Genomic DNA, 13,459 nt, shown 5'->3' with positions numbered 1-13,459 from the left:
TGCTGTAAAATCTCTACTGAAAGTATAACTAAAGGCAAAACCTTTTTTATAGTTTTGGATAGAGTGGAGAGGGATTAGAACACCTGTCAGTTTGTATTGCTGTCTGTGCCACCCTCTCTGTTTTGTCCTGTTTACCATTATCAATGAAAGTGAAAGTAAAAAAAAAAAAATCCCAAATTTTGTGTTGGCCCCAGAAAAGTAATAGAGGGGAAATCTTCCAATGGGACACTAGTTCTGGTGACCTGTGGGTCCCCAAAGAAGGGATTTCCTCTCGCTTCCTGTTTGGCTATGGGACAGGAAGTGAATAGAAATATCTGCAATGGGACACAGATGGTGAAATAAAAACAGACATGGTTTATCACCCTCCCAAGATGGGAAAAATTTTTGTATATAGTTCTGCTTTAACTACAGTTTTTTTTTCCCCAATACCCTAGCCACCCATATGAAAGAGGTCTAGATTTCATCAGGGATTGGCTCCCTGTTAGTGAAGGAATAATCCATGAAATTCAAAGAAAATAACGCCAGTTCCAGTTTTGAAAGTTCTCATTTATCTAGATCAGATTCAACTGGACTTGTTTTGTTATGTTGAAGATGTTTCTCCTATCCACTATTTCAGTTCAAATGAGTGTCAGGAAGATACCCCAAAATTTATATCCACACAGGGAGCTCCAACACCTTAATCCAATCCCCATGGTGTATGAAAGGTTTGGTACACAAAATGACCTCTCAACAAATGAATGGCCCAACATGGGAGCATAAATTCTACAGGTGAAGACAGGGAAGTCTTCAAAGGAGGTAGGGCAGTCCATCATGCTTTTATAGGGTGAAGGTATGCTTTAACCACTTGCCGACCAGTCACGTATCTGGTACATCACCGCCGGTCTTCAAGTGGTTGTACCGGGATCATTGCATCATCCTGATAGTTATTTACAGCCAATGGTTGGCTTTCTTGTAATAGCAATCGGAGCGACTAACTAGCCACTCGATTGCTATTACAAGCAGCGGGAAGGGACTCCCCCCAACCCCTCCTACTGGGGACCAAAACACCAGCTAGTCACAGAGCGGAACAAAGACTGTATCAGCTTTGTTCAGCTCCATTAAATACTAAACTGGAAGCGATGACCTGACATCACGTCTGGTTTAATCAACGCCATTTAAAAAAAAAATAAAAGCATTCAACCACACAGTCTTGATGTGACTGAATGCTCTCAAGGGTAGAAGAGGGATTTGGGGTCTTATTGACCCCAGATTCCTCCATAAAGAGTACTTGTCACATGCCTATTGCTGTCACTCACAGAGGATGCTTACATTCTTTGTGACAGCAATAAAAGTGATCAAAAATTTTTTTTTTATAAAGTGAAAGTGTAACAAAAAAAAAAAAATTAAAGTGACCCCGTCCCCCCATGTTTGCACGCAAATGTGAATGTGTCAGTCCCGCATGCACACAGTGATTGGCCCACACATGTGAGGTATCACCACGAACATCAGATCATGGACAGTAATTCTAGCACCAGAACTCCTCTGTAAATCAAAAGTGGTAACCTGCAAACGCTTTTAAAGCATTGCCTATGGGTAGTAAAATTTACGTTGTTTGTTGCTGTTGCACGGGCATGCACAATTTTAAAGCATGACATGTTTGGTATATATTTACTCAGCATACCATCATCTTTTATATTTTACATAAAAATGTATTGTTTTTTTTTTTTTTTGCATTAAATGTAAGTGTATTTTTTTCCCCAAAAAATTGCATTTAAAAAACCTCTGCGCAAATGCCATGTAACATAAAAAAATTGCAAAAGCTACCAACATATCCTCTGGCCTCTGCTTTAAACTAATATATAATGTTTGGAAGTTCTAAGTAATTTTCTAGCAAGGAAAAGCTGATTGGTAAATGTGAACAAAAAGTACCAGAAAAAGTCTGGTCCTTAAGTGAGGCATTCTTTGAAGATGGTTAGATGCACATTTTGGACAGAGAGGGCAACTGGTTCACAAGAGGTGTGAAAGAGGCCATCTACATCAAACTGGAACAACCTTCAGTTCAACACCTTCCACATACAGGTGAAACTCGAAAATTAGAATGTCGTGCAAAAGTTCATTTATTTCAGTGCAGCAACTTAAAAGGTGAAACTAATATATGAGATAGACTCATTACATGCAAAGCAAGATAGTTCAAGCCGTGATTTGTCATCATTGTGATGATTATGGTTTACAGCTCATGAAAACCCCAAATCCACAATCTCAGAAAATGAGAATATTCCATGCAATCAATAAAACAAGGATTGTACATAGAACAATATTGGACCTCTGAAAAGTAGAAGCATGCATATGTACTCAGTACTTGGTTTGGGCCCCTTTTGCAGCAATTACTGCCTCAATGTGGCGTGGCATGGAAGCTATCAGCCTGTGGCACTGCTGAGGTGTTATGGAAGAGCAGGATGCTTCAACAGCGGCCTTCAGCTCTTCTGCATTGTTCGGTCCCATGTCTCTCATCTTTCTCTTGGCAATGCCCCATAGATTCTCTATGGGGTTCAGGTCAGGCTAGTTTGCTGGCCAATCAAGCACAGGAATCCCACGGTCATTGAACCAGGTTTTGGTGCTTTTGGCAGTGTGGGCAGGTGCCAAGTCCTGCTGGAAAATGAAGTCAGCATCCCCATAAAGCTGGTCTGCGGAAGGAAGCATGAAGTGCTCCAAAATCTCCTGGTAGACAGCTGCGTTGACCCTGGACTTAATGAAGCACAGTGGACCAACACCAGCAGATGACATGGCTCCCCAAATCAACACAAACTGTGGAAACTTCACACTGGACTTCAAGCATCTTGCAGTGTGTGCCTCTCCTTTCTTCCTCCATAATCGGGGTCCTTGGTTTCCAAATGAGATGCAAAAGTTGCCCTCATCAAAAATGAGGACTTTGGACCACTGAGCAACAGACCAGGTCCGTTTTTCTTTAGCCCAGGTAAGACGCTTCTGACTTTGTTTGTTGTTTAGGAGTGGCTTGACATTACAATATGACATTTGAAGCCCATGTCCAGGATCCGTCTGTGTGTGGTGGCTCTTGATGCACTGACTCCAGCCTCAGTCTACTCCTTGTGAAAGTCCCCAACACTTTTGAATGGCCTTTTCCTGACAATCAATCCTCTCCAGGCTGCGGTCATCCCTGCTGCTTGTGCACCTTTCTCTTCCACACTTTTCCCTTCCACATAACTTTCTATTAATGTGCTTTGATACAGCACTTTGGGAACATCCAACTTCTTTTGCAATTACCTTATGGAGGGTGTCAATGATGGTTTTCTGCACAACTGTCAGGTCAGCAGTCTTTCCCATGATTGTGATTCCTACTGAACCAGACTGTGAGACCATTTAAAGGCTCAGGAACCCTTTGCAGGTGGTATGGCTTAATTAGCTGATTAGAGTGGGACACTTTGAGCCGAGAATATTCCACCTTTTCACAATATTCTCATTTTCTGAGATTGTGGATTTGGGGTTTTCATGAGCTGTAAGCCATAATCATCACAATGATGACAAATCACGGCTTGAACTATCTTGCTTTGCATGTAATGAGTCTATCTCATATATTAGTTTCACTTTTTAAGTTGCATTACTGAACTAAATGAACTTTTGCACAATATTCTAATTTATCGAGTTTCACCTGTATAATCATGTTTTAACATCTCCCCTGGTATTTTGACAAGAAATCACATCTTTGAGTGAATGACACCTATGCAGGCTTCCTGACACAAAAGATTGGATTATGATAGAATAACTAAAACAGGGGATTCTACAACTTTCACACCTCTCATCCTGTTCTTGGACAATCAATATCTACACATTCTGTAGTGATTGGATGAAGATGTTGGTGCTACCTGTGTGGATATAAATGCTGGGGGTATGTTCTTGACATTCATTGAAGCCGTAGAAGTGGCTTGCAATCTATGAAATGCCTTGAACATTATATAGAAAGGCCAGCAAAATGCAACTACTACTATTACTATATATTTCAGCATTATGGAATCTCTTAAAAATGGACCCACAATACAGAACCTTCCTTGGAGCTCCACCTGTCCCTTGTTCCAGTAAATTGTGAATTATGAACTTTATATTTCTTCCCCCACAGGTGACAGAGCTGTTTCTCCAGAATAAGGTGATTCGGTCTACAGCAGCCATCTTGTCAGATCCCAAAGAGTCTGGTAATAGAGCCACTTCACTGTGTGTTTCAGTGATGTTCTTAAAACATGTTGTCATTTCTATCAAAAACAGATTAATCCCATTTGCTGAAATTCCAGTGACTATGTTTCTAAAAATGGTACTAATAGTAATATTAAAAATAACAATTGGTTGTTTTTCAGATTGCCCCCAGCTCCTAGCCTTAAGTGAGGAGCAAATACGGACAGTTATTCGTTCTCCAGCACCCCCACCTGCTACATGCAGAGAATTGCCCAAAGATGGAGAGCTGAGGGTTGGGGGAGACCTTTATGAATCTCATTATCTGCCCCTGAATCTCACATCACTGCCATACCTGATCAGCAGTGACCCATCCATCTGCCAGGCCAGAGAGATGCTGCAGAGACTGTTGGAGGTGAGTAGGAAACTGTAGAGATTGCTAGGAGTGAGTGAGAAACTGCAGGGGTTAGTAAGAGACTGCAGAGACAACTGAGTGTGAGTGAAAGACTGCTAGGAAATATACGAGATTATTCAAAGTGAGCAAGAAACTGCTAGAGGTTAGTGAAGGACTGCAAAGACTGCTGGAGGTGAATGGAAGTCTTCAGAACCTGCCTGAAGGAAACTGGAAACTGTAGAGATGGCTGTAAGTGCATGGGTATCTGCAGAGACTGCTGTAATTGTATGACAGTGTTCAGAGACTGTTGGAAGTGAATAGGAAACTAAAGAGACTGCTGGAAGAGAATGGAAGACTGCAGAAACTGTTGAAAGTAACAATAAAGAGATGGCACACTGACCTAGTACATTACCATAACACAATTGTATTAGATAGATATTACAAGTGATATACTTACAAATGCATGACATGTGCTCGCGTATCAAAAGATGCAAATGAGACCGCCTCCAGGTCCAGAGTGTTCAAGAAATGGATAGGAAGACCTCATAGCGTCCAAACGACTTATGCGTTTCGAGGATCAAGCCGTCTTCCTCAGAGCCAAAAATAGTTGGAAGTGAAAGGGAGTCTGCAGAGACTTCTGGATTTGAATGGCAGTCTTCAGTGACTGCTGAAAGTGAATATAAGACTGCAGTGACTGCTGGAAATGAATGGCAGTCTGCAGAGACTGCTGGAATTGAAGGGCAGTCTTCAGAGACTGCTGGAATTGAAGGGCAGTCTTCAGAGACTGCTGGAATTGAAGGGCGGTCTTCAGAGACTGCTGGAATTGAAGGGCAGTCTTCAGAGACTGCTGGAATTGAAGGGCAATCTTCAAAGACTTCTGAAAGTGAATATAAGACTGCAGTGACTTCTGGAATTGAAGGGCAGTCTTCAGAGACTTCTGGAATTGAAGGGCGGTCTTCAGAGACTTCTGGAATTGAAGGGCGGTCTTCAGAGACTTCTGGAATTGAAGGGCGGTCTTCAGAGACTTCTGGAATTGAAGGGCGGTCTTCAGAGACTTCTGGAATTGAAGGGCGGTCTTCAGAGACTTCTGGAATTGAAGGGCGGTCTTCAGAGACTTCTGGAATTGAAGGGCGGTCTTCAGAGACTTCTGGAATTGCAGGGCGGTCTTCAGAGACTGCTGGAATTGCAGGGCGGTCTTCAGAGACTGCTGGAATTGCAGGGCGGTCTTCAGAGACTGCTGGAATTGCAGGGCGGTCTTCAGAGACTGCTGGAATTGCAGGGCGGTCTTCAGAGACTGCTGGAATTGCAGGGCAGTCTTCAGAGACTGCTGGAATTGAAGGGCGGTCTTCAGAGACTTCTGGAATTGAAGGGCGGTCTTCAGAGACTTCTGGAATTGAAGGGCGGTCTTCAGAGACTTCTGGATTTGAATGGCAGTCTTCAGTGACTGCTGAAAGTGAATATAAGATTGCAGTGACTGCTGGAAATGAATGGTAGTCTGCAGAGACTGCTTGAATTGAAGGGCAGTCTTCAGAGACTTCTGAAAGTGAATATAAGACTACAGTGACTTCTGGAAATGAATGGTAGTCTGCAGAGACTTCTGGAATTTTAGGGCAGTCTTCAAAGACTTCTGGAATTTTAGGGCAGTCTTCAGAGACTTCTGGAATTGAAGGGCAGTCTTCAGAGACTGCTGGAATTGAAGGGCAGTCTTCAGAGACTGTTGAAAGTGAATAGGAGATCGCAGAGACTGCTGAAGGTAAGTAGAGCATATAAGGAGCTACAGGATGTGAGATTGTTCGGTGTGAGCTGGTGTGAGTGTGAGACTGCTAGGCAGTTTTTGAAAGACTGCTGGAAGTGACTGGAAGTCTGCAGAGACTGCTGGAAGTAAATGGAAGACTGCTGTAGGTGAGTGAAAGACCGCAGAGAGTGCCTGAGTCTAGTGAGAGACCGCTAGGGGGTTAGTGGGAAACAGTGGAGTGGTGCTAGAGCTGAATGAGAGGCTGCTATAAGTAAATAGAAGAGTGCAGAGACTGCTGGGATTAGTGAAAGACTGCAAAAGATGAGTGAAAGACTACAAGGAGTGCTAGGGGTAATACACAGACTGGTATAGGTTCATGGGAAACTAGTGGTGATGAAGGGAAGATTACAGTGACTACTAGAGTGGGGGGCTTCAGAGACTGATAGAAGTGAATGAGAGACTGCTATGATTAGAAGTGAATGAGAGACTGCTATGATTAGAGAGTATAGGTAGTAATAGTTATAATATTATTTTGTGGTGGCAGGAGAGCCTGGCAGAAGTGAGGATGTTTTGTCAGGAACACGAGTGGATGTCGGAGATCCACCAGTATGTCCAATCTTGGTCTCCCAAAGTTCTGGAGCAGCTCCGGGGTAGAACAGCCAGAGAGTACGAAGATCTTATCCTGAGACTGCAGCGCTGGGAAGAGAGAGTGCACGGAGTGCGAGACTCCATCACCACACCTGTCCTGTCTGTCAGCTGCTTCACCATCCAGGCACAGACAGGTGAGAAAGCCATGGGAGATAATATGAACCAATATCCTTGTATTAGTGCTAGCTGCTGCACAAAGCATAAATCACAAGCAGCAGTTTGTACTGATTGGTGATGTTTGTACAAGGTGTTTCAGGGTCTTAGTGGCAGGGATACATTATGTCCATGGCTGGGCAGTGTTTTCTTCTCATTGAACACGCAACAGCAATTTTCATCTTTGACTCAAGATAACCATCACTGTCTGTGGCCGGGGCCAGTGAATGCACTTTGATATAGGAGAGAACGCAAACATGGCCTGGCTTTGGACACTCCTATGCATGTTTGACATGTACCACCATGGGGTACAGAAATGATGGTGGAACATAGAATGCTTTTTGAAAGAGAACCTGTCTCTTAAAGCTAAATACACAGATAACATACATGTATGGGAGGCTGTTTTCTTTATCATCCTTTGAGAGACACAGGAAGATAGTAATTCTTAGACATTTGGGTTATGATGCCACCTGCAGGAGGTTTGAACACAGGCAAACAAAATATTGTTGAAAGAGAAGTATGGGCTTTACAAAATAAAAAAACATTTTACTCACTTAGGTGGATGCAGCATCAATCTGATGATCCGGCTCTGCACTGGATCATCGCTCAGTTCTCCCCCTCCGCTCTGAGCAGAGAGCGGTGACTGTCAGTTGCCTGCTTCCTGCACTGCCCCTCCAGTGCTTACTGGAGCCCTGGGCTGTGGAGTGGGAGGGAGCGGCTGGTGCAGGCTCTCAGCAGATCGCTAAGAGTCTGAGCCAGCTGTCAATTTAGGTTTCTGGGCAGATCCTGAACATATGGTCGGTCCTAGGTGTCCTAGGAGGTTGGATGCCTTTTTCCTCAGCGATGGTGAGAAAAATTCGAACTATATTTTTAATAGACTTTTTATTAGAATTTGTTCTGTTTTATTCTTCAATAAAAATATTCTATTTGCCATGGATATTTTTTATTCGATGACCTCAATCAAGGCAAAAGACCGCTATTTGAGTCAGTCTCTACACAGTAGCTATCCGGGTTGGTGTATCCACGGCAAAAGCATTGGAGGCCGTACCAGAACCCCACTGGACTAAAGATTGCAGGGTTAACCTGAAATGTGACCTTCTGGCACTGGGCTCTGCTTGTGGCTCTCTCCAGACATCTGTGTATTGTGTTAGCTGCAGAGTGCTCTTCATGCCTAGAGCTGAGACACAGCTTCTGGCGTGATCCAGTCTCTGAAGACCCATGCTATGAGTAGGCCTCTGGTCTTGGCGAGGATAGCCTAAATGGTATGACCCAGGGGCGGACTGACCATTTGGAAACTCGGGCACTGCCCGACGGCCCGGGGTCAGTAGGGGGCCCCATGAGATGCCCCTGGTACCTTTTTCATAGGATTTTTTGAGTTTGGGCAAAGACACAGGGGCCCCATAATCCCCTATTGCCCGGGGGCCCCATGAGTTGTCAGTCCGCCCCTCATATGACCATTTACCCCAGTAGTGAGTATGGCTGATTGGACTGAAGCTTTTGAAGAGAACTCATAATTGGTACTAATAGCGCTGTTACAAATTTGCCACCAATGCCATTTTGTAGCAGTAAGAGTTAAAGCTTATGGAACTGCCCAATGACATCATCTGCTAGGTGGAGTGTGCATGTGTCTCCTTTTCCCACCGGTTCCAGCCTAGAACAAGTAATTTCTCACTGCTGCTCCTGTCTTTGCAGTGATTTGAGAATCCACTATCTCCTTTCACACTCCACTTCCCACCTTCTGTGACTTGTTCACATACACAATCCTCCTTAGTATCAGCTGCCCAAATTTGTGAGTAAGCAAGGCCTTGTCTCTCCTTAGGCCTAGTGTCTGTCTGCCAAGTGGTGCAAATATCTCTTAAAAGACATGCATAGCACAGTCCCACTGCAACATGTGACCACCCATACTCCTCAGTTGTGGATAGGGGCAATTTCTGGATCTCCGTATAAGGTTGCAATGCTAGCAATTACAGATCCTTTCATCCCCAATGCTACAGGGTGACCCTCATCAGAGTTTTGTATAGCTCCACAGCGTGAGGTTCAGACCTCTCATTTAAACAAAAAAAAATTGGTGAAGCGCTTCACATGAAAAACTAAATAAGTAGGTGCAATGATATAAAAATACATATAAAGTGACCGCACTGTATTGAAAGGTATAGATAACTAGTGCTAAATAATCCCCCCAAAAAATATATAAGTGCCAAGTGCTGAAAATGCAAAACAGGTCATGCGTTTGCTAACTAAATCGTGCCAAAATACAATATATGCACAATAAACATAATACACAATAATATTGCACACTCTACCTGAAAGTGAAAAGTGCTCAGTATGGGTATGAATATAGGTTAAAAGTAAAATCCACAATAAAGTGCAAAACAGGTCATGCGTTTGCTGACTAGATCGTGCCAAAATACAATATATGCACAGTGAAATAATACACAATAACACTGCACACTCTAACTGAAAGTGACAGGTGCTCAGTATGAATATTGGTTAAAAGTAAAATCCACAATAAAGTGCAATAACAAAGTGCTTGACATTTCATGTGCAAACAAACACCGCAATGTCAGTGCTTCAATTCTTCACTCCAAACATGATGCGTGTTAGCATGTCACACGTGTATATCGTAATCCAAAAGTGGCTAAAGTGCCTCCTCACCTTAACCATGCGACCCCTAAGGGCCACAATGCTTTAGGTAATATAGCTCCACCAGACTGGGGATCTCTGTAATAATACTCCTGTAGTACCACTCGATCTCCCCTGCCTGGTCAATTATGCCCTCAGATGGTAATACCCCCGGGATAATCACAAGGCCATAGAGAGGTAGACAAAGAGAGCCTCCATAGTGAAATGCCATTTATTCCATATACAGTAGCAGATGAAAACAAGCCAAAAGAGAACACTCACAGTATAGCAGATCTCATACAGCTGGTCTCCCATGTGCTATGGGTGTACTGCAAGGTGCTGGGTGTTCAAAGATAGCATCTCCCGAAAGTGCGTAACCGGAAGTACGTCACCGCGCTCAGTTGACCTCTCATTTGCCCACAATACTTTTAAGATTCGCTTCAGATTTTTTTTAACTATTTGTGTATCATTGTTGTAGCAATCTGGGGTTTCACTTGAGCTATTCACCCTTTAGGAGTAGGCCTTTCCTTGGCTCTGCCCTTGATACAGTTATTTCTGATGCCTCTAGTTCTTGCAAATTGTTCCTGCCTCAACGCAGAAGATCTTGGGATGGGGGATCAGAGGATCACCATTCTTTTTCTACTATTACAGTAGTACCTCATAGCAGTGGCATAACTAGAACTTTCAGGGCCCCGATACAAGAAATCATGAAGGGCCTCCCTGACCCCCGGCCGGGGCCCTTCTCTCTGGCCTGGTGTTGGAACGCCCGGGCCTGATCGCAAGTGCCACCTTTGTGGTATGTTTTTTCCACAATATTATTTTTTAATTATTTTTTTTATTTTTTTAGGAGCCCCCTTGGGGGGGGCTTAGGTTAAATATCAGGGGTCTAAGCAGACCTCTATCCAAAAGGTGGAACAACAGAGAAAGACGATTGAGGACACAGCCCTCAATTTCCTTCTCTTCAACCTTAGCTGAACAGAATGATTGAACAGGAATAGCTCTGTACAGAGCATCCTGTCCATTCATAAACTGAAGCATAGTAAGCACAGTTTACTATGTTTCGGTTATGAATGGACAGAGTCAATGATCTGTACTGATCAGTCCTCTGGTTCATATGATCAGCCCCTCTTCGTAAAACGTACCTATCCACAGACAAATGTCCAACTTGCTGCTGTTTTATATTGAAGTCTATGGGAGTCGTGCCACACAGGAATTGCCCAAAAGTAGTGTAAGAAGTAGTTATTTTATTGCAGTGACTCAAGATGCCGCAATTAAGACCACCCACCTTAAAATCTATCCGTTTTCACTTGACCTGCAACTTTACATGTTACCAAAATGTTGCAGGTCGCTTGAAAATCTCACTAGTTTGAACCAGGGCTTACTGCACTCCTTGAGCATTTTCCACAATTATTAGAGTTCCATGCTATAGATATCTATATTTAAGGGTGGTATGTCATTTGATCCCACATTCCTCGCTACAGCAGATACCTCGTTTTTCAGTTTTTATGAGCTCGAGGTGCTTCACTCTCTTTAAGTCCTATCCCCTTTTGAGGACTTGCTGACTTGACAGGGATCAGTTTGCACTGCTCCTTTGTCCTGTGAGAGCCCGACTCTTCTGAGTACTCTGGTAGAATGCAGGGGCGGACTGACCATTTGGAAACTCAGGCACTGCCCGACGGCCCGGGGACAGTAGGGGGCCCCATGAGATGCCCCTGGTACCTTTTTCATAGGCTTTTTTGAGTTTGGGCAAGGACACAGGGGCCCTATGATCCCCTATTGCCCGGGGGCCCCATGAGTTGTCAGTCCGCCCCTGGTAGAATGACACCTTACCCTCAGCACTGCTGGATATGTCTACTGTAATTGCAGGTTTTTTCTTAGCTTTTCTATTGCGGAATGCTCTGAAGACCTAGACCAAAAAAGTAATTGCTCATCAGCACTGCTGCCAGGCTGTTCCTCCAGGAGGAGAGTTTTTAATACTGGTTCTAATATTATTATTATTATTATTATTATTATTATTACTACGAGTTTATATAGCGCCAAAGGGTTTGCTCAGCGCTGTACAATAGGGGGGACAATACATGGCACAGTACAACAACAACAAACAATGTACGAGGGGTAAGAGGGCCCTACTCTTACGAGCTTACAATCTAGGAGGGAGGGGGTAAAGGTACAGTAGGAAGTGGCTGAGGGGGATGAAGTGGTGGGAGGAATGAGGGAGGATGGCCGTTAGGTGAGGGTGGGGTAGGCTTCCCTGAAGAGATGGGTTTTGAGGGAGCGCCTGAATGTGAATAGGGAAGGCGACAGTCTGATGGATTGGGGCAGTGAGTTCCAGAGGATGGGAGTGAGTTCCAGAGGATTACTAATATAGTAAGAACACACCATGTACAGGTATGTGGGTTGCTAAAGGGCACCACATCCTAGTTATGAAACAAAAAAGAGAAGAAAAAGATTTTTCTAGTGCAAAGACACGATTAGACCATAATTAAAGGTTTACAGCTTTATTACAACAGAATATATATTAAAAGACAATAAAGACTAAAAAACATTACAATTTATATTGTAAAGCGCTGAGCAAACTGTTGGTGCTATATAAATCCTGTATAATAATAAGAAGAAGAAGAAAAAGAAGAATAATTACAATTGACATGCAATGCCTCCCTTTAGTTGCTGCCCGTGGGAGAAAAGTCCCTATATACTGAATACAAACACGACAATATATGGCAATATATTCAGACGACTCTGTACTTGCTGGGGATGTTTTCACAGCAGGAATGTGCTCCTCAATGCGTTTCACTTCTTCGGAATGAATAGGGGACCACTAATAAAAACTAGAAATAAATGGGTACAAAACACATTACAAAAGTACATTGAAGTTGTTCTAAAGACTGAAGGTTTTTTACCTTAATGCATTCTCTGCATTAAGGTAAAAAATATTCAGTATGCAGCCCTCTTCCCCAGCCCCCCTTTATAATTACCTGAACCTGATCTTGATCCAGCAATGTGCGCAAGAGCAGTGGCTATGTCAGCTTTCTCCCTCCTCATTGGCTCAGACACAGCAATGGTAGCCATTGGCTTTCGCTGCTGTCAATTACAGCCAGTGAGGAGGGAGCTAGGGCGGGGCTGAGCAGTTGTGTCTGTGGACACACAGAGCAGGCTTAGGGCTGCTCTGTGTGTTCCCTCAAAGCAAAGTTCCCTCAAAGCAAACGGCTTGCTATCGTGGGCACTCAGCGGAGGGGCAGTGCAAGGGGATCCGAGAAGAGGAGGATTGGGGCTTTTCTGTGAAAAACCACTGCATACAGCAGGTAAGTATGACATGGTTTTTTTTTTTTTTTTTTTTTAAACTGAACATTTACAACCTCTTTAACAGAAAGGAATTCAACCCCCGCATAACAGATTAAAGCTCACCAATTGCTCCGAGGGACCACTCAGCAGTGGAAAAAAGGAGCCAAGTCACGCAGTGCCAACCCCACCCCCAGGCCCCGGGCAGGTGTGGGGGTATATATAACAGCAACTACGGGGAAAAAAAAGTTGATAAGACTATGCGTAGGTATAGTACAAAATACATATACCTTAACAGGTATAAGCGCACAAATGATAGGATTTACCCACCTAATTAGGAGACAACACTATGCTTAGATGTCCAATTATATATTGAGGCAGAGAAGTATATAAGGGTTTTCTCAATCTTTCCACAATCTCAGCTGTTTACACCCAGGGTCATTTTTCTTCTGTTCAGGTGCTTTATTGTT

General features: G+C 43.6%; 1 protein-coding gene across 1 annotated transcript in view; it reads left to right on the top strand.

Annotated features, from left to right (window-relative positions):
* Positions 1–13,459, top strand: part of DNHD1 (dynein heavy chain domain 1) — a 132,593-nt gene that overhangs the window by 20,171 nt on the left and 98,963 nt on the right. Inside the window, exons 9-11 of the mRNA XM_089671637.1 lie at positions 4,112–4,184; positions 4,344–4,573; positions 6,832–7,069. Coding sequence (XP_089527763.1) covers positions 4,112–4,184; positions 4,344–4,573; positions 6,832–7,069 — 541 coding nt within the window. The remainder of the gene's footprint in view (positions 1–4,111; positions 4,185–4,343; positions 4,574–6,831; positions 7,070–13,459) is intronic.

This window comes from Staurois parvus, unplaced genomic scaffold, assembly GCF_062004578.1.
Source record: "Staurois parvus isolate SC_StPar_1 unplaced genomic scaffold, SC_StPar_1.0 ptg000109l, whole genome shotgun sequence".
Taxonomy (NCBI): domain Eukaryota; kingdom Metazoa; phylum Chordata; class Amphibia; order Anura; family Ranidae; genus Staurois; species Staurois parvus.
This window is presented reverse-complemented; position numbering and strand designations above follow the sequence as displayed.